General features: G+C 42.9%; 1 protein-coding gene and 1 pseudogene across 1 annotated transcript; both read left to right on the top strand.

Annotated features, from left to right (window-relative positions):
• The window catches only part of LOC115643694, a 75,516-nt pseudogene that overhangs the window by 3,351 nt on the left and 45,848 nt on the right, over positions 1-26,317 (top strand).
• On the top strand, positions 15,354-24,013 carry LOC115643693 (DNA ligase 4-like). Its single transcript, XM_030547704.1, is given in 4 exon segments — positions 15,354-15,375; positions 16,233-16,322; positions 19,077-19,187; positions 19,786-24,013. A coding segment is annotated over 1 exon segment (2,742 nt). The 5' UTR covers positions 15,354-15,375; positions 16,233-16,322; positions 19,077-19,187; positions 19,786-19,802; the 3' UTR covers positions 22,545-24,013.

The raw sequence follows: 26,317 nt of genomic DNA, 5'->3' as shown, positions 1-26,317 counted from the left end.
ACCTTCACTTCTAAAAATGTGCTTATTTCCATTAGTTGATTATTTATAGCCGTTAAATTACAAATAAGGCAAAAACCCATTGGGATTCTTGGGGTTCCCTTTCTCTCGTAGGATGTCAAGGGAGAATTAGCTTTTTCTGCTCTCTTCCTCTTCATGAGCTGATCAATCAGTGGGAGCTATGCATGTTCTCCAGGGACCTGCATAAGGGTCTGGAAGCTCATATTGTCTGATTGCTTTTGGAACTGGAGGGACGAGCATGGTTATTTGGATGTGGTTTATTCTTTTTCCCCTGGTTACCTGGATTTGCAGGACACTTTGGCTCAGGATACGAACTTGAAGTCAGATCAGGTCTATTACTGGTTTGCCAATTACCATCGTCATCAAAGAGCCCAGCTCAGGTGGCTGGAAAAGCTCATCAGTTCAACCTATGAGGAGCCTTCAACTCGCCAAGCAAAACATCAGCCTGATAGTAGATCCTGCATTCCACAAGCTGCAGGTTGGTCTCCTCCCAGTGGTCTTGGGATGTGGTCCAGGCAAATGGAAGCCTGTTTTAGGATCACCTCTTGATAAACAGAGGGGCAGTATTAGCTATCCCTGCTTCCTTGGGATCAGTTACTCAGCATTACTGAATCAAGCAGACATGGCAGGATTATGCTCTGGAACACAGGCCTCCTCTTTGCGCTGTTAGAATCACAGAATATCAGGGTTGGAAGGGACCTCAGGAGGTATCTAGTCCAATCCCCTGCTCAAAGCAGGACCAACACCAACTAAATCATCCCAGCCAGGGCTTTGTCAAGCCGGGCCTTAAAAACCTTGAAGGAAAGAGATTCCACCACCTCCCTCGATAACCCATTCCAGTGCTTCACCACCCTCCTAGTGAAATAGTGTTTCCTAATATCCAACCTAGACCTCCCCCACTGCAACTTGAGACCATTGCTCCTTGTTCACTCATCTGCCACAACTGAGAACAGCCAAGCTCCATCCTCTTTGGAACACCCCCCTTAGCCATCTGTGTGGAAATAAGGAGTTTGTATCAGTCACCTCCTCCCTGCAATGAGGGCAGCACTCTATTCCTGTTGGGCATCATTGTTGACACAGTGAGTGTCAAAAGGTTTATAGCAGAGTAGCCCCCTACTGCTGCATCCAACTGTTATCATGGTAGATACCACTCTGGAGAGGGTATAACCGGTGCCATGGCAGTTGACAGTGCTCACTCATTGGTGAAGTTGGCATCTGGTTCCTTCCAACCCCACACCTCCATAGAGGTAAGTAATATGTCCTTGATAGCTTTCATCACCATGCATTTTTGCCAGGTTTCCATGCCTCCTGTGGGGCTTTTGTCCAAGCCTTCCATCCCATTTCTATTGGCTCCAAAATTTGGTGCCATTGGCCACTTTGAAAAAAAATGTTGTGTTTGAATGGGGGAAGTGTTGTGCTTGGATACACTGAGAGAAAAAAAGACTAGAGTGAGAGAAGTTTAAAGTTTGGGGAAGGTTTATTGAAAAAAGGTGGCTTGTAAAGGTATGCTATAAAAGAATAGAAAATTCGATACATTGGAAGTTTAGAGTGAGAGACGTTCAGGTAAGTTTATTTGATGCGAGTGAGTAAGGAGCTTTGTTATTAAAAAATAGAGTGTTCGTATTACTGAACAGAGGCAGAGCGAAATATTTTACCCCACCGTGTGTTTGTGCTTAGATACGTTGAGTAAGGCTTGCTGTTGGTAAAGGGCAGGTTATTAACGAATAGAATGCTGGTGTTGCTGAACACAGGGAGAGCAAAACATCCTGCCCCCTTGACTGTTGGTAGTGAAATGATAGCTATTTTGGGCTACGCTCCTGGGAAGCTAGCCCCTTCTTTCGGTGGACCACTCAGAGGCTGTTTTACAATTAGGTCACAGAATGAACTTGTTGAACCAATCCTGTAGTCCCAATGCACTTTACCTTACATTAAAAAGATATAAAAACAGGATTAAAAAGAAAAATTAGTAAGCACATGATAAAGTGAATAACAAAAGCATTAAAAAGTATTAAAAACTAAGACAAAACCTATTTAGTAAGCACGTGGTGAAAAACTGACAAAAAACAAAACTAGATTTAAAAAGAAAATTTACTAAGCACAGAGCCAAAAACTGGCTAAAAACATTAAAAGCTAGGTTTAAAAAGGAAATGTACTAAGCACATGACTAAAAAGTAAATAAAAGCTATAAAAAGAGGATTAAAAAGGAAATGTAGTAAGCACAGAGCCAAAAAACTGGCTAAAAACATTAAAACTAGGTTTAAAAAGGAAATTTACCAAGCACTTAATAAAAAAGAGAATAAAAAAGTAAATACAAACATTAAAAGCTAGGAAATTTAGCAAGCACATAATAAAAAACCATTCAGTATCAGAGTAAGTTAAGAAAAAAGAGGGGCTAAAAGAAAGAACAAAGGAAAGAGAAAGAGCACATGGTTGAATCGGAGAGAGCGAGAGCTTTACCTTGACTGTTTTTCTGTAAAATGAGGCAATGGCACAGCTTAGAAACTTTCAGGCTGTTTATCAAATCGCCCTTGGATTGGGCCAATCAGAGGTGGTTTTACAACCGCGTTATAAAATTTATTTTCTGAACCAATTTTAGTGGCCCAAGATTTTAAACAAGAGCCAACTCCCTTTTCTCCCCCTTCCCCTTCCCTCCACCTTCCTTGTAACTGCCAATCATACCTACTTTTTTTACAAAGGGATTTCAATAAAAGTTTAGTAACAAACAATTTTAAAGGTTTTTTTCTAGGTTTTAGGCTAGCACTGGTTATTTTTTGTGTTTTGTAAGCCCAATATAAAACAATGGGCTTTTGCAGATGATAGCTGTGATTAAAAAGGAGGCTGATTTTTAACCAACATAAGTTAGTTACATTAAGTTTTGTAATGGAATAAAGCTCTGCTTTATATTGACTTAATGACACAGCCCTTTATTTACAGGGGTGTTTTAATAAAATAGAGCACCCCAGGTTTAAAACCCCACGATTTAGTAACAGTTTATATATTTTTTATTTTGTTAACCACTAAATTAGAGAGAAGAAGCTTGTTTTTTTCCCACTTTTTAACAAAGAGGTGAAAGTTTTGTAAAGGAATAAACACTTATTTATTTAGCCCCACGGTTTAAAAATCTGTTTATAAAAGTTTTTCTTCTAGGTTTTAGGCTAACAGGATTAGTAAGAACAATATAAAGAAAGAAGCTTTTGTAATTAGAGATGAGAAAGCCTTGTACTAAAAAGAACAGGAACGTTAAGTGTAAATAAGCTTACTATATAAAATGAAAGCGTTTTTACCCTTAACGTTTAAAAAAGCGAAGGTATGGAGCCTACGATTTTTGCCTTTTGTTTTTGTAAGAGGCCACCTGCTTTGCTCTAAACTAAACCAACAAAACCCCGTCACAAATGCTAACTAGCACACACTAGTAAAGGTGCGTTTATTTGTAAAGTAATGGCTAAAATTCCCTCTGTTTTAACTTATTAAATAAACACTTTAGAAGAAAAACCCCACCTAAAGACACTCCTTTAGTTACAGGGGTGTTTCAATAAAAAAACACCCCTGGTCTAAACCTGACAAGAAGAAGGTTTTAGTAAGAAGCACTTAAAACAGCCTTCTGAAGGTAGTGATTAGAAAAGAAGACCCATTTGAAAAATAGGCTGTATGGCCCCTTTGGCATAGATGTTTTAATAAAATGTAAGTCTGCAGAAACAGTTTAAGGTTAAAAAACTGTTTATAAAAGTAAAAAAAGTTTTAGACTAATGTGGTTATATTTTAGTCAGAACAATTTGAAGGTAGAGGATTAGAGAGAAGATGACCCCTTTGAAAAACAGGCTATCTGAAAACACATTTCTTTATTTATGAGGATGTTTCAATAAAAAAAAAAAGACCATGCAGAAGCATCCTAGGCCTAAACCCACAAACCCTTACTAAGAAAAAGGTTTTAAAAGTTTTTTCCCTATGGGGATTTTAGTGAGAACCACTTGAAACATTCCCGTGAAGACAGTGGATTAGAAAAGAAGAAAACCCCTTTGAAAAGCAGGCTTCCTGAAGACACTTTTTTCATTTAGCCATAAGAACATAAGAATGGCCTTACCGGATCAGACCAAAGGTCCATCTAGTGAAGTATCTGTCTACCGACAGTGGTCAGTGCCAGGTGCCACAGAGGGAGTAAAGCTAGCAGGCAATGATCAAGTGATCTCTCTCCTGCCATCCATCTCCATCCTCTGATGAACAGAGGCTAGGGACACCATTCTTTACCCTTCCTGGCTAATAGCCATTTATGGACTTAGCCACCATGAATTTATCCAGTTCCCTTTTAAACATTGTTATAGTCCCAGCCTTCACAACCTCCTCAGGTAAGGAGTTCCACAAGTTGACTGTGCGCTGTATTAAGAACTTCCTTTTATTTGTTTTAAACCTGCTACCTATTAATTTCATTTGGTGATCCCTAGTTCTTGTATTATGGGAATAAGTAAATAACTTTTCCTTATCCACTTTCTCCACATCACTCATGATTTTATATACCTCTATCATATCCCCCCTTAGTCTCCTCTTTTCCAAGCTGAAGAGGCCTAGCCTCTTTAATCTTTCCTCATATCGGACCCTCTCCAAACCCCTAATCATTTCAGTTGACCTTTTCTGAACCTTTTCTAGTGCTAGAATATCTTTTTTGAGGTGAGGACACCACATGTGTACACAGTATTCGAGATGTGGGCGTACAATGGATTTATATAAGGGCAATAATATATTCTCCGTCTTATTCTCTATCCCCTTTTTAATGATTCCTAACATCCTGTTTGCTTTTTTGACTGCCTCTGCGACTGCATGGACATCTTCAGAGAACTATCCAGGATGACGCCAAGACTCTTTGCAGCTAAATTAGCCCCCATCATATTGTATGTATAGTTGAGGTTATTTTTTCCAGTGTGCATTACTTTACATTTATCCATATTAAATTTCATTTGCCATTTTGTTGCCCAATCACTTAGTTTTGTGAGAACTTTTTGAAGTTCTTCACAATTTGCTTTGGTCTAACTATCTGGAGCAGTTTAGTATCATCTGCAAACTTTGCCACCTCACTGTTTACCCCTTTCTGCAGGTCATTTATGAATAAATTGAATAGGATTGGTCCTAGGACTGACCCTTGGGGAACACCACTAGTTACCCTCTCCATTCTGAGAATTTACCATTAATTCCTACCCGTTGTTCCCTGTCTTTTAACCAGTTCTCAATCCATGAAAGGACCTTCCCTTTTATCCCATAACAGCTTAATTTACGTAAGAGCCTTTGGTGAGGGACCTTGTCAAAGGCTTTCTGGAAATCTAAGTACACTATGTCCACTGGATCCCTCTTGTCCACATGTTTGTTGACCCCTTCAAAGAACTCTAATAGATTAGTAAGACACGATTTCCCTTTACAGAAACTATGTTGACTATTGCTCAACAGTTTATGTATTTCTATGGGTCTGACAATTTTATTCTTAACTATTGTTTTGACCAATTTGCCCGGTACCGACGTTAGACTTACCGGTCTGTAATTGCCGGGATCACCTCTAGAGCCCTTTTTAAATATTGGTGTTACATTAGCTAACTTCCAGTCATTGGGTACCGAAGCCGATTTAAAGAACAGGTTACAAACCTTAGTTAATATTTCCGCAACTTCACATTTGAGTTCTTTCAGAACTCTTGGGTGAATGCCATCTGGTTCTGGTGACTTGTTAATATTGAGTTTATCAATTAATTCCAAAATGTCCTCTAGTGACTCTTCAATTTGTGACAGTTCCTCACATTTGTCACCTACAAAAGCCAGCTCAGGTTTGGGAATCTCCCTAACATCCTCAGCCATGAAGACTGAAGCAAAGAATCCATTTAGTTTCGCCACAATGACTTTATTGTCTGTAAGTGCTCCTTTTGTATTTCGATCGTCAAGGGGCCCCATTGGTTGTTTAGCAGGCTTCCTGCTACTGATGCACTTAAAAACATTTTGTTATTACCTTTGGAGTTTTTGTCTAGCCATTCTTCAAACTCCTCTTTGGCTTTTCTTATTACACTCTTGCACTTAAGCTGGCAGTGTTTGTGCTCCTTTCTATTTGCCTCTCTAGGATTTGACTTCCACTTTTTAAAGGAAGTCTTTTTATCTCTCACTGCTTCTTTTACATGGTTGTTAAGCCACGGTGGCTCTTTTTTAGTTCTTTTATTGTGTTTCTTAATTTGGGCTATACATTGAAGTTGGGCCTCTATTATGGTGTCTTTAAAAAGGGCCCATGCAACTTTCAGGGATTTCACTTTAGTCACTGTACCTTTTAACTTTTGTTTAACTAACCCCCTCATTTTTGTATAGTTCCCTCTTTTGAAATTAAATGCCACAGTGCTGGGCTGTTGAGGTGTTCTTCCCCCCACAGGGATGTTGAATGCTATTGTATTATGGTCACTATTTCCAAGCGGTCCTGCTATAGTTACCTCTTGGACCAGCTCCTGTGCTCCACTCAGGATTAAATCTAGAGTTGCCTCTCCCCTTGTGGGTTCCCGTACCAGCTGCTCCATGAAGCAGTCATTTAAAGTATCGAGAAATTTTATCTCTGCATTTCGTCCTGAAGTGAAATGTTCCCAGTCAATATGGGGATAATTGAAATCCCCCACTATTATTGGGTTCTTAATTTTGATAACCTCTCTAATTTCCCTTAGCATTTCATCATCACTATTACTGTCCTGGTCAGGTGGTCGATAATAGGTCCCTAATGTTATATTTTTATTAGAGCATGACATTTCTATCCATAGCGATTCTATGGAACATGTGGATTCGCTTAAGATTTTTACTTCAGGTGAATCTACATTTTCTTTCACATATAGTGCCACTCCTCCCGCTGCACGACCTGTTCTGTCTTTTTGATATATTTTGTACCCCAGAATGATTGTGTCTCATTGATTGCTCTCAGTCCACCAGGTTTCTGTGTGGCCTATTATATCAATATCCTCCTTTATCACAAGGCACTCTAGTTCACCCATCTTATTATTTAGACTTCTAGCTTTTGTGTACAAACACTTTAAAAACTCGTCCCTGTTTATTTGTCTGCCCTTTTCTGATGTGCCAGAGTCTTTTTTATGTGACTGTTTATCATCTGATCCAGCCCTTACATTATCCTCTTCCATCCTCTGTTCCTGACTATAACCTGGAGATTTTCTATCATTAGATTCTCCCCTAAGAGAAGCCTGTGTCCGATTCACATGCTCCTCTGCAGCAGTTGGCTTTCCCACATCTCCTAGTTTAAAAAATGCTCTACAACCTTTTTAATGTTTAGTGCCAGCAGTCTGGTTCCACTTTGGTTTAGGTGGAGCCCATCTCTCCTGTACAGGCTCCCCTCATCCCAAAAGTTTCCCCAGTTTCTAATGAACGTAAACCCCTCCTCTCTACATCATTGTCTCATCCGTGCATTGAGACTCTGAAGCTCTGCCTGCCTACCTGGCCCTGCGCATGGAACTGGGAGCATTTCTGAGAATGCCACCATAGAGGTCTTGGATTTCAGTCTCTTCCTTAGCAGCCTAAATTTGGCTTCCAGGACATCTCTCCTACCCTTCCCTATGTCATTGGTACCTACATGTACCACGACCACCGGCTCCTCCCCAGCACTACACATAAGTCTGTCTAGATGCCTCGAGAGATACACAACCTTCGCACCAGGCAGGCAAGTCACCATACGGTTCTCCCAGTCATCACAAACCCAGCTATGTTTCTGATGATGAAATCTTCCATTACTAACACCTGCCATTTCTCTCACTCTAGTCTTTTACCCTTTCTCTCAGTGTATCCAAGCACAACACTTCCCCTATTCAAACACACACAAAAATAATAATAATAAAAAAAATTGAAAATGGCCAACAGTGCTAAAGTTCGGCGCCAACGGAAATGGGGTGGAAGGGCAGGACAAAAGTCCCACACAGGGCATGGAAACCTGTCAAAAAATACATGGTGATGAAAGCAATCAATGTCATGCTCCTGAGGTAGCATGTCACTTTCCTAATGTCTTGCCCTTCACCAGCCTGGCAAGTGAAAATCCAAAGGTTGCACCTACATCTCTCACGCTACCCAAATGCCTTGTCATGGTTGGACTGGGTGCAAAGCACCAAGCTAGGTCATGAATACTAAGAGTTGCTAGCAACAAAATAATAGTTTATAAGTAGAGGAATCCTGCTCCCCAAGTTAATAAGTGGGGTAGCCCAGTGCAGCCATGTGACCCTGGACCTGCAATTCACTTCAGTAAAACTCAATACAAAACCTGAACATTTCCATTGCACCATTCCAGGGTCATAACTGGCATTCAGTCATTAATAATGATGGGGAGAGCTCTGTTGTGTTTGCCCACTAGCACCAACCTTTGTTAGTTTCCTTTCCGAGTCACACCTGTACTGACCCTAGGGCTCCCAGGAGTCTCGGGTCACCTGCCCTGTTCTGTGTCTTGCAGATGCATTTCATGCAGGCGTTGGCTCAGAACAGAAAGAGATTAATACCCTCATGCCCTGTGATCCAGGGTGGGAGCAATCAGCTGTGGGTCTGGACTATTCTGCTGATGGGACCTGTTCAACCTCGCTGGAATCCAGGTGATGTATGAGGCAGTCTCATCATTACAGCAGAAGTGCAGTGACTGTGTGACTTTAGCCTCCCTCACAGGACTGACATTCCCACCAAGCTAGCAGTGCCCAGAGAGGCCACTTTGGAGCCTTGACTCCTTTCACAGATGGGAGTGATCAGTGCCCCAAAGTCAGCTTCAGCCTTTCTGAGCAGCTGGCACAGACTCCCCATCCCCCTGGATTGGTGCTCCGGGGTTCAGCTGGCAGTGATTCCTTTCTAGGAGAGAGGAGGCTTGTGGGCGTGGCTGCTATCGGTACTGAGCAGCTGTCTCTCCCATTAAGAGATGATGATGCTCTTTGTAGAGCAGTAAAGTCAAGCCTCCCATTCACTGCATCACTATAGCTTTCTGCAGAGCAGTGTGTTACAGGAAATGAGCTCAACTAAAACTTCTGTGACCCCTGTCAACATGGAAGAGCCAGCAGCCTTCTGCACTACGGCTGAGAGTAGCATAAACCTTAGTTCTGCCACCATGGAGACCGGACAGACGTCATGTTACACTGCCACTGACCCCTGGCTGGAGAACTTTGTCCTGTACTCCTGTGGCTCGCTTCCCTTCCAAACCAAACATCTGGACACAAGGCAGCCAGCTCCCAATGCAGAAGGAGTCTCTGGCGAGAGCATCCAGGGTCCCTTGTGGAGCCTTGGTACAGCAGGTTAGTGGAACTGCTCTCTCTTCCGAGCCATTGTTGGTTTGAAAACTCCTTGATTTTTTGTCTTAGACCTTCCTGTTTCCACAGGCAGCCTCCTCTGTCTAGTGACAAGCAGGGGAGCTGGGCTTAACCTGAGCTCTTGGGTCCTGCTCCCAAAAGGTCAGGGAGCAAGGCTGAAAATCTAGACCACTTGACTTGACCAGGGTTATTTTTACCTCGTACCTCTTTGCTCAGGCTGCAAGCCCTCCAGCCACTTACGCTTAATCCTTAGCTGCTCCTCTGGCCAACTCCCTTCAGCTGTTTGCTGTTCACCTTACTTGGCTGCTGGCTTTTAAATATTTAACCCCCCCTGGTTCTCAACAGCCAGGTGCTGCTTGCCCTGGCACTGGCTGGGCAATCCCAGAGCAGGCACTCACCTCCTGGCTGTGTGTCACTCCAGGGCACCCAAGCCCTCCTGCTAGCAGGGAGTATCAGTCCTTCAGAAACCCGGCCTTTTTCACTTTCGTCTTTACTTGCTCCTCCTTGTCTTTCACTCCTCTCCCTTCCTTTCCCCTGCCTTCTCATTGGCTCCTTCCAGTCCCACCCCAAGTAGTTCACTGATCCCTCGGCTTCTCCCCCTTCTCTGGAATTGGACACATTCATTCATGTCTCCAGAGCTGAGAAGGGAAGTTGGATGGAAGCAGGTGGGGAGAGGAGCAGCCAGTTGTGCAGCAGCTAGGTGCTAGCTAATTACTGTGGCTGGCCATAACTGCGGGTGTGGGATTGTGGTGCATCTGTCACGCAGCCTATGATGAGGGGGGCCGGGGTTTGTGGGCTTAGCTTTGTTCTCTGCAGCTCTCTTAACATTGACATTTACTCCAGCAGGTGTCAGAGCTTCTATGAGCAGGGTCCCTGGAGGTGGCTGTATTGAGGATAGTTTAGAAAGCATCAGTCACCAGGCAGATTTAGAGCCTGAAAATTTCGTGCTTAGAGAAGGACAGCTAGGGTCCCTGGAAGCCATTCTTCCCCACAGGTAATGGGAGTGGAGGACACAAGTGAGAATGGAGTTCTGTGCGCAGTCCTTTCCCTGGTCTCCAGGCTCCCTGCCTTTGAGTATGGCTTAGGGAGCTGTGTGAAGATAATTCCCGCTCCCTGTCTTTGAGTATGGCTTAGGGAGCTGTGTGAAGATACTTCCCACACCAGGGGCTGATTCTCCCAGTGCCCTGGCCTTGTATGGACGTCTTCAGCTGTGCACTTAATGTGTGAAATGCTATGTAATTGCACTCACTGTGTGCAGCGTAAGTGGCTCCACATGGTGCAGGGCAAAGGAGAATCAGGCCCCCAGTCCTGTACGAGAAGGGATGAATCTATCCCACCCTGTCTGAACGGGTTCAGGGTGCGAACTGCCTACCCAGCTTGTTTCTAACACTGGATGCCACCTGTCCTGAGTGTGATGGGCCCGTTCTCAATCCTGACAACTGGGTTTATGGAGCCTGTGAATCATCCTGAAATAACTTTTGACGATGCACAGCATCAGGCCAAGTTTGTTCCATACAGCAGGCTTTCAAGGGTGGCAGCCCCTGAACTCCAGCTGCGCTGTCTGTCTCTTTTCTGTGCTAGGATTTCTGACTGTACCAGATACCTCATGGTTGCAGGTTTTCCCGGGTAGGTTTTGCAGCTCATGGAATACAAAAAATGCCCTGGTACCAGCATGATGTTACATAGCAGTAGATGTCACAGAGCAAATACCACAAAGTTGCTTTTGTTTACTGACCTGCAGGACAAAATAGAAGCAGCAACCTCCTAGCCCAGTCCTTCCCCTCCATTCCTACCATTTGTGTAATAATGACATTTTCAAATACTATGTAATTAATTCTCACAGAAGTCCTAGTAGGTAGGTAAGCATTATTATCCCCATTTTATGGATGAGGGTACTGAGGCATGGTGAGGCTGTGACGTGCCAAGGGCACAGAGGGAGTCAGTGTGAGGACTGGGAATAGAACTCAAACCTTCTCATTCCCAGTCCCCTGCTGAAACCTCTTGACACTTTTCCTGTCTTCCCGAGTTGGCCTGGTGCCTGCAGCTCATGCCAGGACTAGCATTTCAAATATCCCATGCTGGGTGGGGTTTGGGATTGCCCAGGCCTGGGAATTGTAATAGACACAATGGGGCAGGACTGCAGGCTGAGTTCTGGGATTCACATGGTCTTAAATAGCTACTAAAGGTCAAGAAGGCTCACAGAGGAGCCGCTGGTGACGTTATGGCTGTGTGGAGGAGCAGACTCACCCCTGTGGCGCCTCTTGCTGGTGACTTCTGGGAATTAGCTCATTACCTCCCAGGGCTGTTTTTAACCCTTCAGGGCAGGAGCTGGGGTCCATCCCGCTACAGGCTGGATTTAAATCCATAAGTTCTGTTTCTAGACTGGATCATATTTATTTTTAAAATATGTTCTGCAGTTGGGGGAAATATACGGTAAAGGTCTCCTTGTTGCAATATGTGACTTGAGAACATAACCTATGTCAAGAAGCTGCATGTCATCCCTCCTTATCATACTCCTGGCTGTGGTAACTCTTGCTGATTGCAAGGACACCTAGACATGAGGACAGGGTTAGTTTCCACTTCTCCTATCCCTGCTGCTACTGCTGCACATTGACTTATTACCCGCCTCAGTTTCTCCCAGGAGGATCCTGATATTGGCACAAGATGTAGACTTTTCAAAAGTGACGCAGGCATTTGGGGACCTGAGTCTCATTAAAAGCCAGGGGGACTTGGGGCTCCTTCATCACTTAGGTGTTACCCATGGAGACTGGAAGCCACAGAAGATTCTCCTTAATTGTTATAGGCTAGACCTCTAATCAGTGGACATCTGGCCCAATGGTAAGAGGGGAATATCTTTGTGCTTGGTGGGCCACTGTAACCCCAGCTAATCTTTGCCTCAGAGGAAAAGCTCCAGTTCCTTCCACCTACTTGTCATAGCATTCCCTCTCAGATCTAAACCTTAGAGTTCAGAAAATGAGATACTAGCACCTGAATCCTCTAAGCTTAATTACCATCTTAGATCTGATAGCACTGCCACCACCCAAAAATATAGTGTTTTGGGGCACTCTGACCTTCCCAACCTTCCCTGGGGACCCCAAGAACCCAGATCCCTTGGGTTCTTAAAACAAGGAGAAATAAACCATTCCCCCACCTTTCCCCCTCCCCGAATTTCCCTCCCTGGGCTATCCTGAGAGATACTGATCCAACCTCTTAAATCACCATACAGAAAAGCATCTCCCTTCCCTTCCACAAAGAGGCAAACAGATTCAAGGAAAACAGAGAGAGATTCTATCTCTCCCCCCTCCCATCTCCCCCACCCGTCCTGGTAAATTATCCCAATCCCCTGGAATAAAACAAGGGAAACAAGAAAAAAAAATCAATCAGGTTCTCTAAAAAGAAATATTTTAATAAAAGAAAGGAAAAAGTAAAGAATTATCTCTGTAACTTCAAGATGTAAATATTACAGGGTCCTATAGCTTACAGACACCAGAAAGAGACTTTCCCCCCAGTACCAATACAAATCAAAATATTCCCAGCAACTACACATATAAAAGTTAACCAGCCAGATCCACAATTGCAAATAGAGTAAAACAATCAAAAAGCCTAAACCGCCTGTTTTTACTTACTATTTGAACAGAAACGTAGAGAGCCTGTAGTAATGTCTGGTCCCTCTCAGACCCTCTGAGAGAAGAACACCACAATGGACAAAGAACACACACAAAAGCTTCCCTCCACCCAAATTTAAAAGTATCTTGTCTTCTGATTGGTCTTCTGGTCAGGTGTCCAGTTCCTTGCTTGTAACCCTTTACAGGTAGAAGGGACATTAACCCTTAACAATCTGTTTATGACACTACTACTAACAACAGTAATTAATAATAATATCGCACTAAACTCCTTCCATCTGAGGATCTCAGGTATTAATGAAAGGAGCCTCTCAAACACCCTGTAAGGCAGGTCAATGGCATTGTCCCCACTTTACAGATGAGAAAAATGAGGCCTAGAAAGGGACATGACTTACCCAAGGTCACATGCAGTCAGTGCCTGGAATGCACTTCAAACCACAGGCTCTCACTACCAGATCACCCTCTGTCCCTTATTGGCTAGTGACAATTGCAGGGGCAGATCTACAGGTCGACCGAGGGAGCCTCAGTCTGTTTCTGGTGCTCACCCTGACTGGACTCGGCCTGAAAGCTCATTAGAACAACTCCAGTAGATTTCCTGCATCTGTTTATAGTCTGTCTTAAACCCCTGGACTGTATCCAAATCCGGCTTTGTGATTTGCAGGGCCCAGGGCTGCGAGGAAGGAGTGTGGGGGAGGAATTGGACTATCTGGTCATGCTGCTAGGTGGGAAGAGTTGTGTCCAGCAAGTAAACTGTGGCTCCGTTGGGGCCCAAGCCATTGCTTGTTCAGACCAACCTTGCTGTGTCCTCCTTGCTCCTCTGGTTGGAGTGGATGAAATTTGGCGCATGATTCCTGCAGAGCAAAACTCCCTAGTGATGGGCATTTGAAAGAGAAAAGCCCACTCACCTTCATGGAGCAAGAAAACCTGAGTTTTCCAGACAGCATATTGGTTTGGGATGTACAAATGCTTCGATGCTCATTGCAAATTGTGGGGACCCTGGCTCAGGCTGCTGGGAATGCTTCTAGCAATGGGTCCTCTGCTCTGCATCTGCTGTAAGCCAAGTGACAGTGAGGAGTGTTGCTGGGAGCACCATGGACAGCGCTGCTAACCCAGCAGGCAGTATCTGCAGGTACCTCTGAGACTTTGAGATGGTTATTGAGAGAAAGAGACACACTCACGCCTCCCCGCGTGTCTGTCACTCACTCAGACGCGCTGCCGGGACCTCTCCCAGGCTGAAATCGGGCTCGGCGGGGCCCTCGCGCCTCATTCTCCTGTGCAGCCGGAGCTCGGGACAAATGATACATAAACTTAATATGATAGGTTCCTCTAAAGATACTCCATGTGGTTGAAAGGGCTGGTCTACACTACGGGGGGAAATCGATCTCAGATACGCAACTTCAGCTACGTGAATAACGTAGCTGAAGTCGAATAGCTAAGATCGGATTACTCACCCTTCCTCACCACGCGGGATCGATGTCTGCGGCTCCCCCTGTCCATTCCGCAACTCCATTGGGGTTGGTGGAGTTCCAGAATTGATATAAGTGCGCTAGATGAGACGCGATATATCGATCCCCGAGCAATTGATTTTAATCCGCTGATATGGCAGGTAGTCTAGACGTAGCCCAAGTGTCCACCAGGCTTCTGATCAGGTGAGTTACTCTGATAATTGAGACATCAAGGTGCTGATGGGAAGGTGGGAGAATCTAATGTGACTGAAACAACAAAAAGTGACAGACACACCCTATTACTGCTCAAACTAATGTACTAACTGAAAACTGAGATAGATGCTCCTCAGCCAAACTATCGTTGAAATAAATTTGGTTTTTGCAGTGCAAAATTTAAAGGATACACTTACATTAAACAGTTTCAGGTTGCGTGCTCAGTAGGAAACCTTCATAGATAAAAGTCAGAATATTTTCAAAATAAAATCAGGACATTTTTCAGCTCACAAAATAATTCGAAAGACAAAAAAGCAGACTAAAAGCGTCCTGTCACTGCTGCCAGCTCTTACTCAAGAGCACCACATGCTCTTTCCTTGAGCACAGGAGTGTCCCAGTCATTTAATATCCTGAATGAGTCTGACACACTCAACAAGGATTGTTAACCGTCATTCCATGCAAATCAGGAGCTTTGAGAGGACCCACTTCCGGGAACGAAACCACCGTCGCAGCCACTTCCGCTTCCGGGGTCAAAGGCATCCTCGTGGCACCTCCCCCGAGCTGATGCGAGGACGACGAATTATTGCGTAGGACGGGGGGAGGGAGGTAGAACGGGATGAACCAACCCACGGCCAGGACTGAGCCACTGCGCGCGGGGAGGGGCCGCGACCTCCCTCTCCCCCACCTCTCTCCCGAATGGGCGGGTCCGAGGAATGAGCTTCCGGGGCGGGGCGTGCCCCCCATGACGTGTCGTGACGCGTGGCGGGGCGGGAGTTGGTTTCGTGCCGGTGGTGGGTGAGTTGGGCTGGAGAGGGGGCGGCGGCGGGTCAGGGGGTGCTGGGACCCTTGTGACGCAGCCGGGTTACCCGTAGCGGCCGCTGGGTGTGTAGGTTGCAGCCCTCCCGTGTCGCGCCGCCATCCCATCCCCCCCATGGCAGGGATTCCCCGTGGCCCCCCTCAGTCCGAGTCCCCCTCAACCGAGAACCCCACACCTGGGGGGGGTGTCCCCATGACCCCGCCATCCCCTTGCGAGGTCCGCCGTCGCGCCCCTCCCCCTGGGCCGGGGCTGTGTGTGCACCCACCTCTCCCCTTCCCCCGCTCTTGCCCCCCTTGTATTATTATCTGTAAATAACTCCGGGTGTCTGTGTTGGGAGCACAGGCCCGGCGATTGTTATGCTGGGAAGTGTTCATCAGGCCATCATCTGGTGGTTTGCTGGCCAGACCACTTTCGAAGGTGATTGAAGCCCTGGCTGTGCTAAAAACAAGAGAGCGGCAGGTGCTGTGTGTCCCTGATTTCTTCCCCAAATCAAGAGGCGTCTGCTCGCTTATGCCGACAGCATTCTCGGGTGTTTTGAAATTGATCGGATGCAGCATTACCTCACCCACTCAGCTTGATGGCATTTCGGCCTGTCTGTGTGTAATATCTTTATGGTTCCAACTTCTGTTGGTGAGAGAGAGGGCGGTTTACTTAGAGCTCTTCTTGAAGTCTGTGTAAGTTCTAACGCTTGTCTCTCACCAACAGAAGCTGGTCCAGTAAATGATGATCTCCCACCTACTTTGTCTCTACCAATACAGCTGTAACAACGCTGTGTACATCAAGCAGAATGTAAGACCTTGCAAGCTTGGCTAATTATTATTAATTTGTGTTGCAGTGGATTGGGTCCCAAAGTGCCAAGTGCTGGACACACAACGCAGAAGGTCGTTCTTACCCTGAGAATCTTTGGACATGTCCACACAACAGAGTAAGCCTGGGTCTGAGCCTGGGTTCAAGAAAAACCTGTGTGTCCACACTGCAGTTGTGCTAAACTAGAGCTCAGGCCCAGGACGCTGCAGGGTAGGAGGGTCTGAGCCCATGTTAAGCCGGGACCTAGGATCCCTACTGGTTTCCTATGTACATGTGGCCCTGGCTTGGCTCACATCTCAGGAGTCCTCCAGATGAATCTCGTGGTTCCTGGCAGCAGAGTGGCTGTGCTATGCAGCAGGCCAGAATCACCATTAATGCCTGGCCAAGTCCACTGTCCCTTCCTGCTCTTCCCTCCATCTCCTGTTCGCTGCTGTGTGGAACTTGCCCAGAGCAGGGAGCAAAGTTTCAAAGTGGGAGTCAGCTTCCAGGATGCTGGGGCTCATCCCTCCCTGGGCCAGGCTGAGCCAGGAGTTCTACTGCTTTCCTTCCCTTGCAGGGCAGTGGTTAGTCCCTGCTCTATTCTCTGGCCCTTGCTCCAGTGCTCCCCCAGCCTTCTCTGGGGCTGGCGGGTGGTGTGTGCACCCAGGTTGTGTGCACTTTCAGGACTGTGAGTGGGTGCCAGCCCCCAAATTTGCCTGCAGCAGTGCCAGCAGCTCCGGATCCTCGCTGAAGCATGGAACTTGCCTGAAGCAAGGAGCAAAATTTGACAAAGGAGAGGTAGCTCTTAGCTGCTGGAATGTTGGGGGTCATCCTATTCTGAGCTGCACTGAGCCAGGAGGTTTACCACTCCCTGTCCCTGCAGGGCAGCATTTGATCCCCATTCTTCTGCTTTTTGACCCTTGCGCCCAGGCTTCCCTTGCCCTCCCTGGGGCTGTGTGTGCAGTAGGGTGACCAGATGTCCCGATTTTATAGGGACAGAACCAATTTTTGGATCTTTTTCTTATATAGGCTCCTATTATCCTACCTCCCCCCCACACACACTGTCTCTCTCTCTCTCTCTCTCCCCTGGTTTTTCACATTTTCTGACTGATCACCCTAGTGTGCAGGGACATTCATTTTATGTCAGACTTCAAAACAAACAGGAATGAATGAACAAATAAACAAATACATCTTCATTGAACATCCAGTTTTAAAAATTAAGAATTGCAAAGTTTAATAGTTAACAGGCCTGGAGACTGATGTTGTAATTATACTCCGAACAGGTGCTCGTGGGGATTTTCATGCCACTATGACTCAGCCTAGAGCTATACAGCCCAATTCCCAGATTAGATGATAGTTCAGTATAAAGCCTTCTCAAACTGCGGTCGATCTACTGACATAGCCACCAAAGGAGCTAATTATGTGGTTTGTGTACTCATGCTCCTTGTGGCCATGAGTCCCATCAATAGCACCATCACAGTTAGAAAACAGAATGGGAAATAGAGGTTTCCCGCAATGCACATTTTCCTAGGGCTAGAGTGTCGATACTGGGGAGTAGGGGTCTGGATACTATGACTTGGGACTGCGCACTGCAGTGTGGATGCCAGAGCCCTAGGTTGGAGCATGAGTCAGAAAATTCTTAATCTGTAGTTAAAATGCAATGTAGATGCTCAAGCCCCAGGTTCCATGACAGGTCAGCTGACTCAAGTGCCATTAGCACTAGGCTTACATTTCTGTGTAGATGTAGCCACAGTGTAAGACCAGAGATAATAGGCATATACGTGCAACAGTCTGGGATGTGTGTATATGTGTGTAGTTGTAATACATGACTGTAGTGCTCGAACTCCCTAACCACTTGTCCACTAGAAGAAGTAAAGAGTAAAATTTGAATCCTACTGTTTTTTGTGCTGGAGTCAAAATTACACTCCCCAAATAAAGAGCATCATTAACCGCTATTAGTGTCCCCAAAAATAACAGAACCCAGCACTTTTTGACACTGGAAAAATACAGAGCAGGGAGTGGACATGCAGATTTCTGTGTCTCCTTCTCCAAAGTTGGGTTTTAGGTGATGGAATTAGGGGGGTTGGGTGCCAAATTTGGCAGGATGCATCATTTTCTGTTGGGCTGTGGCTTTTAGTCATGCCTCAACGTGCTCAGTAGTAACTACCTAAGAACCATCTAATCACGTACTACTAACCTGCACTATATTTAAATCTGTCACAGAGATGCAAGACTGTAATTCATTACTGTCCCTTGAACCATCTGATACCTCAGTTTAATTGAAAATAAGAAATGATTAAATATCCTAGACAGTCCTGTTATATGAAGCAGTATTTCCTCTCAAGTGTGGGAGTCTGGATAGAAGAGAGAGAGGATGGTTTGAGGCTAAGGCTGGGTGGCAGGATATGTTGGATCAATCTGAAGGTCTGCCACAGACTTTTGTGTGTCCTTGGGTTAATGGGACTTATGTTCCTAAGTGCCTCAGGATATGTCTACACTACAAGTGCAATGACAGCACAACTGTAAATGCTGCAGTTATGCCGCTGTAGTGTTGACACTCACTTTAGTGACAGAAGAGATTTTTCTATTGCTGCAGGAAATTCTTTCCCTCAAGAGGTGGTAGGTTATCCTATGTTGAACAGATTATGAAATTTTTCATAGGTCTGAGTGATGTAGCTATATTGACCTATGTTTTAGGTATAGACCAAGCCTTAGTAACTTTTGATAGTGGCCCTTATGCTCCTAAATCACTTAGGCACTTTCAAACATTTTACCTGTAATCTCATGGTGTCTCCGTTCCCCATCAGTAAAAATTGGATAATATTTCCTTTTTCCATTCCTTTAACAATGTAAAATGTATTCTTTTTAGGGATTTACTGCATTTTTTTTCCAGAGCCTAGCACAGGAGGGCCCTGATTTCAGTTGCGGTTGTGGGGTGTGTGGCAAGGCACCTCCTCAGTCTCCCTAGTCTCTGCTCCTTTCAGCCCTGGTGAGACAGGCTCAGGTAATGCGATCCCCCTTGGGACACAAGGGAAATTTGCTCCCTGTATCTCCACTAGTCCTGGTTAGTGAATTCTTACCCCCCTTTTGGGAGAAAGTACGGCCTCTCCTCCTGGAAGGTCTCACTGTTTTTCTGCTCCTGCACTCCTGGCAGCAGGGCTTCTTCTCTTTCCACTTTCCTCCCCTTCCTTCCACAGGGAAGGGTTTAAAAAAAGGTCTCAGGCAGCCCTAAGTTGGAATCAGCTGGTCCCAATTAACCTCAGGTAGCTCCCCCCTCAGCTGATTCTAATTTACTACCTTGGTAACTTTTCCCAGCTGAACTTGATTGACCTGTGGTTGCCTCTCAGTTGATAAGGAGGAGGGCCTTTTAACCTTCTGTTACTGATTCCTACCCCTCCCTTGCAGCTATCTGTCTTGAGTTTATCACAGGTGGTATAATAATATAGGTGATGATAATAATGGTAGTTAAACTAAGTGTAGCAATATCTACAGATTGTTCTATGCAAAAGTAATTTTTAAAAACCTACCTAATTCTTTTGAGAAATAGGGCAATTTGGTGGTATGTTTTCTTTCACTTGAAATATTTTTGATTTTTATTATAGTGAAAAAGTGAATCCTGATGTCTTCCTCACCTACTTCACCATCTTCCCCTAAACAAACTGTGGCCTCAGTAGTTCCTTTTGCAGATCTGTGTTCAGTTTTAGAACAAATACAGAAATGTAAATCCCGGCCAGAGAAAATCAAGAATTTCAAGGAATTTTTAGATTCATGGAGGAAATTTCATGATGCTCTTCATAAAAAAGAGGAAGATGTCACAGACTCTTTTTATCCAGCAATGCGACTTATTCTTCCACAATTGGAAAGAGAGAGAATGGCTTATGGAATTAAAGAAACCATGCTTGCGATGCTCTATATTGAACTGCTCAATTTACCCAAAGAAGGAAAAGATGCCCTAAAACTTTTAAATTATAGAACACCCACTGGCTCCCATGGAGATGCTGGAGACATTGCAATGATTGCCTATTTTGTATTGAAACCGAGGTGCCCAAAACAAGGCAGACTGACCATACAACAGGTGAATGAGTTCCTGGATTCAGTTGCTCGTAATAATGCTGCCAAAAGGAAGGACCTAGTAAAGAAAAGTCTTCTTCAGTTAATAACTCAGAGCTCAGCACTTGAACAAAAGTGGCTGATTCGGATGATTATAAAGGATCTAAAACTTGGTGTTAGTCAGCAAACCATATTTTCCCTTTTCCATCCTGATGCTGCTGAGTTATACAGTATCACAACTGACCTGGAGAAAGTTTGCAGACAACTGCATGACCCTTCTGTATCACTCAGTGATGTTTCCATCATGTTGTTTTCTGCCTTTAAACCTATGCTTGCTGCTATTGCTAATGTCCAGCAAATTGAGAAACAAATGAACCGCCGAAGTTTTTACATAGAAACTAAACTAGATGGTGAACGTATGCAGATGCACAAATATGGAGATGTATACAAGTATTTCTCTCGTAATGGGTTTGAGTATACTCAGCAGTTTGGTGCTTCTCCCCTTGAAGGTTCATTAACTCCATTTATTCATAATGTGTTTAAAAATAGTATACAAAACTGCATTCTTGATGGTGAAATGATGGCCTACAATCCCAATACACAAACTTTTATGCAGAAGGGAAACAAATTTGACATAAAAAGAATGGTAGATGATCCTGATCTGCAGACATGCTTTTGTGTGTTTGATGTATTAATGGTTAATGATCAGAAGTTGGGTCATGAGATACTAGGCAAAAGAGGTGAGATTCTAAATGAGCTGTTTACACCAATAATAGGCAGAATACACCTAGTGCATAAAACACAGGCTAGCACCAGGAAAGAAGTAGTTGATGCTCTAAATGAAGCAACAGATAACAGAGAAGAAGGAATCATGATAAAAGATCCTATGTCCATTTACAAGCCAGACAAACGTGGGGAAGGGTGGTTAAAAATCAAACCTGAGTATATCAATGGGCTCATGGATGAACTAGACCTATTAATTGTTGGTGGTTACTGGGGGAAAGGTTTGCGTGGTGGCATAATGTCTCATTTTTTGTGTGCTGTTGCTGAGAGTTCCCCTCCTGGTGAAAAACCATCTGTCTTTTATTCTATTTGTCGTGTTGGTTCTGGTTACACTATGAAGGAGCTATATGATCTTGGTTTGAAATTGGCCAAACACTGGAAGCCTTACCGTAAAAGAGATCCTCCTTGTAATATTTTATGTGGAACTGAGAAGCCTGAAGTCTACATAGAGCTTTGTAACTCAGTCATAGTTCAGATTAAGGCAGCAGAGATTCTTACTAGTAATATGTACAAAACTGATTGCACTTTGTGATTCCCTCGAATTGAGGAAATAAGAGAGGACAAAGAGTGGCATGAATGTATGACTTTGGATTTCTTAGAACAGCTCAGAGGTAAAGCATCAGGGAAGTTAGCATCTAAGCACCTTGATATGGGTGATGATGAACCACAAGAAAAGAAACGGAAAACTGTACCAAAGATTACGAAAATAATTGGAATCATGGATCATTTTAAAGCCCCTGATCTTTCCAATGTAAATAAGATTTCTAATATATTTGAAGATGTTGAGTTTTGTGTTATGACTGGAACAGAAAACCATTCAAAATCTGAACTGGAAAGTAAAGTAGCAGAAAGTGGTGGTTATGTGGTACAAAACCCTGGACCAGACACTTACTGTGTTGTTGCAGGAATTAAGAATGTCAGAGTAAAAAATATTATATCTTCCAACAAGCACGATGTTGTGAAAGCAGAGTGGCTTTTACAGTGTTTTGAAATGAAAATGTTCGTACCATGGCAGCCTGCCTTCATGATTCACATGTCTCCAGATACAAAACAACATTTCTCATGTCAGTACGATCGTTATGGTGACAGCTACACAGCAAATACAGATGTGACCCAACTAAAGGAAGTATTCTCAAGAATTAGTAATAAAAATGATGAGAAGATGCCTCTGGACATGATTGCTGACTTAGAAGAACGTTATTTGTGGAATAGCTCTCCACTCTGTATGTTCAGGCAAAATACCATTTATCTGGACCTTTATGCTGTTGTTAATGACCCCAGTACCAAGACCCATGGAATAATGCTATCAATTAGAGCTTTGGAGCTCCGTTTTCATGGAGCAAAAATAGTCTCGCAGCTAAAGGAGGGTGTGTCCCATGTAATTATGGGAGAAGATCATTCCCATGTGAAAGAGATGAAAGCACTTAGGAGAACATTTGAGAAAAAATTTAAAATCCTATCTGAGCTGTGGGTAACAGATTCAATAAAGGAGGGAAAGTTACAGAATGAAAATCCATACCTAATTTAAAGCACGTTTTAACTAGAAGTAAAGGCATTGTAATTAACTTGGTGGACTCAAGATTTGGTGAGGTCTTCCTGCATGTTTCCAGGTGTATACCTAACCTATGGTTAAAGAGTAGCTCTAATTTTTATATATTGGAAAAGGAAAGGTAGCATCTCCTGTGCTTGGGAAGGAGGGAAAGACTTCAGGCTACATTACACTGTTTGAGGAAATGTCCAGTGCTAAAGAAATAATTGCATGCTTTGTTTTTTACAAAGATCTCCCATAGGAGATTGTTTTACTTAGCTATGAAGATAATCTTATACCACTGACAAAACTTTGCCTTTATTTAAATACTGGCTATTTTATACCATTTGATCTTTCTGAGGTGTGAGATTAAACTTTTAAAACAATAATATTTAAAGAGAATATGCTGTTGAATAAAGAAATTACAAAAAGCCTCTTAAACCAAAGCATTAACACAGTTAAATGTTTTATACAGTTCTACATTAATCATTAAATAGTGATAGTACTATATAAATTTTAACATTCTGAAGTAGATATTTAACATATTTGAAAACTTTTGGAAACTATGCTGTGTGTAAATTTAGAGAAAGTGAGTTTCATGCATTTTAAGGATGTTTTTTTCAATTGTTTAAAACAGATCTGTAGAACTTTCATTAAGTGTTAAACATAACATCAATCATAATTGTATAGTCATAACTACAATTTTTTAAAAAAAATTGTATATACTCTAAAAGCTGTGAAATTTGTCATCCCTTCATTGTATTGCAACTGTAATTGGTTTTGTACAATTACAAATAGGGGTTGCAAACTGGGTCCTTTAAGTAACACTTCATTTTCAATAAGACTCCTTGTATGAGTGCTACTGTGTGAGTCGACGTAGACCTGGATCCAAAGATTTAGTTGAAGGGTGAATAAAATATCAAAGTAACTTGTATATTGAGAATATACACATATTTAAAAACGTGGGTGACATCCTGGCCCCATAGAAGTCTAAGGCAAATTGCCTATTGACCTCAATGAAGTTAGGATTTCTTCCCTGGTTTCAGCTTACCTTTCTATAAGTGATGATATGAGTTACTTTAAGGTATTCAGTAATGTATAGCATTTTATTTCCAAATACACTTTGGTTTTAATCAAGACTTTGTACTGAATGATTGAAATAAAGATCGATGTTTTTTTTTATTCCAGTCTGAAATATTATTGTAATGGGAAAATATTTCTCTAATGGAGGGAAAAAATATGTGAACCTTTAGTGGCTGATCCTGCCCTATTAACGTAAATAAGACTTTAGCCATTAACTTCGATGGAATCATGATCAGGTGCCACATAACAGTATTTGACCATATCGATTTTTCAAGAACACTTACATAAATAATTAGGAACATTATATCAAAAACCAAAGAGGAAGAAAGTAAGTTTCTCATTTTTTTGCTTCCTTTTTATTAGTATAAACATGAAGGGCTAACTTTACAAATTATTCTTTAGTTAATTTAGTTTTTTAAATAAACATTATAAGAAAAAATGTGTGTTTATAATGTAGTTTACCAGATGAATCATTAAAGTGTAGAATACATGAATCCATTGGTTTTTGTGCACTAAAAATACTAAGACAATGGATTTATTAAAATGGAAAAATTGTATACCAGCAGAAAATAGATATTCGTTCATAAGCCAAATACTTTTGGTAAAAAAGTGACGCATCAAAGAGCAGGGGTCGGCTTATAAACAGGTCCACACCAAAATTTGATGATTTTAAACTCCATGGAATCATTGAATATCTAATACATTGTCATTTTGTTTACTTGGCGCTTCTGCAGGCATGGAGCTCCTCAGCTCCCTGTGGCCGGGAATGGGCTGGGAATGGCGAACCACGGCCACAGGGAGCTGAGGAGCTCCATGCCTGCAGAAGCGCCAAGTAAACAAAATGTCCCAGCTCACCAGTGGCTTACCCTAACGGGCCAGGAGCCAAAATTTTCCAACTCCTGAAACATAGGGTCACCTTATGAAAGGATCATACAGATTTTTATTTTTACCTAGCCATTTTGGGGGGTCAGCTTATAAACGAATGGGCTAATGGAGTTTATACGGTACATAACACTCGTAACACACAATCATCTTAAAAGGTCCCTTACAATGCAATATGATTTACTTTTTTAGCTCATTATTAATGGTAATGTGTAATAGAAAGCATCATAGCAGATTTAATACATGAGAATTTCCAACACCAAAATGTTTGTTCTCATTTTTTTTAAATCTGAATGTATTTAAATTTTTTTCTCTCCACCTTCTCTATTATTAAGCTATTTTTAACTTGTCTTTCAAGAAAAATATTTTGCCTTAGTCCCAAGTATGATATACTACAAACAAAAAAGGGAGGAGTGTGGTCTTGAAGGTCAAAAATAAAACTTGGAACAATCTGCTGGCACCTCTTCCATGGAGTTGCTACTGGAAACATCATAATGCATACAGATATTCCAGACTGAATCACTGTTTATAGGTTTTTTAACCCCATTAAGGGTTTATCTCTGTATTCATTTCACACTCGTACAATGAAATACAAAGTGCAATACAATCAGTTTAATCCTAATTGTAGTTCACTTTCACCCAAGCTGCCTTCCACTTTCAAATTCTCAACCAGTTCCTCCCTATTTGTCAAAATCAAAGCTAGAACCGCTTCTTCCCCAGTAGCTTTCTCCACCTTCTGAACTAAATATATATGAGGGCCATCAAGCCCCCAGGAATGGCTTATCACTCATTGCAAAGTAGTACTTTCAGAGGAAGACCTGGTAGAGAGGATTTTGTTGCTGCTTAGGTTCAAGTATGGTACAAGAGCAAATCCTGGGTGTTTTAACAGGAGTGTTGTGATGTTTGGGGGTCACCCAGATCAGTAAGACATTTGGTCACTTCTAGCCTGATTTTGGGTACGCTTATGCTATGCTACTATAGCTGAGAGCTCTGATAATAGTAGCAAGCTTTTACGCAAAAAAATCTAACACGCTTCCACCTGCCTAGTTACTCCTTGCAGAGTGACTCCAACAGCCCTTCTGATCCTGAGTCTCCCCAGATTAATCCCCCAAATTCTTAAGTACCTTGCATTCCCTTCTGCTTTGTCACCCCCTATGATGTAAAACCTGTTCTCAGTTATCTGTCCACTTGGGGCCACCCACCCAGATTGTACAACAGAAACCTGCTTAGGATAAAAATAACAAAAGGTTTATTTAATAGAAAAACCATGGTTTTAAAGATGAAATAATAAGGAAAAGCAAACACATACAAGGTACACAGAAAATAATAATAAAGATGCAACCTATATTAGCTAAATTCCCTTCTCTAACAAGTTACCTATTGCCTTTGAACAGTTTTCAAGTGTGCTGTTTATCAGAGAGGATCTGGTACTAGCAGCTAACTGAGCTCAGGTCAAGATCTCAAGGCAGTGTTAAGTGTCCCAATTCACTTGTCTGTTAAATATTAACATTATTCCCTACCATTGTCTGTAACCAGCTGAATGCTATTTACATTGTTTATGTATCCTGTATGATGTGTATTAATGCAACTAAATTAACCTGTTGTTGTGATGTCCTTTTTCATGTCTGTATCCTGTGCTTAATTAAATTTAAATCAAAGGATGTATTAGCATTTAGATGATTTAATTAATGTATGAAAACTATTGAAATGCTAATGTTGTCTTTATTTATCTGAAACTTGTTGATTTACCTGTAGACTATTTTACTTTGCATAGTCTGAATGGCCTTTACAAAATACATTATCTTTGA

The sequence above is a fragment of the Gopherus evgoodei genome, unplaced genomic scaffold, assembly GCF_007399415.2.
Source record: "Gopherus evgoodei ecotype Sinaloan lineage unplaced genomic scaffold, rGopEvg1_v1.p scaffold_67_arrow_ctg1, whole genome shotgun sequence".
Classification (NCBI taxonomy): domain Eukaryota; kingdom Metazoa; phylum Chordata; order Testudines; family Testudinidae; genus Gopherus; species Gopherus evgoodei.
This window is presented reverse-complemented; position numbering and strand designations above follow the sequence as displayed.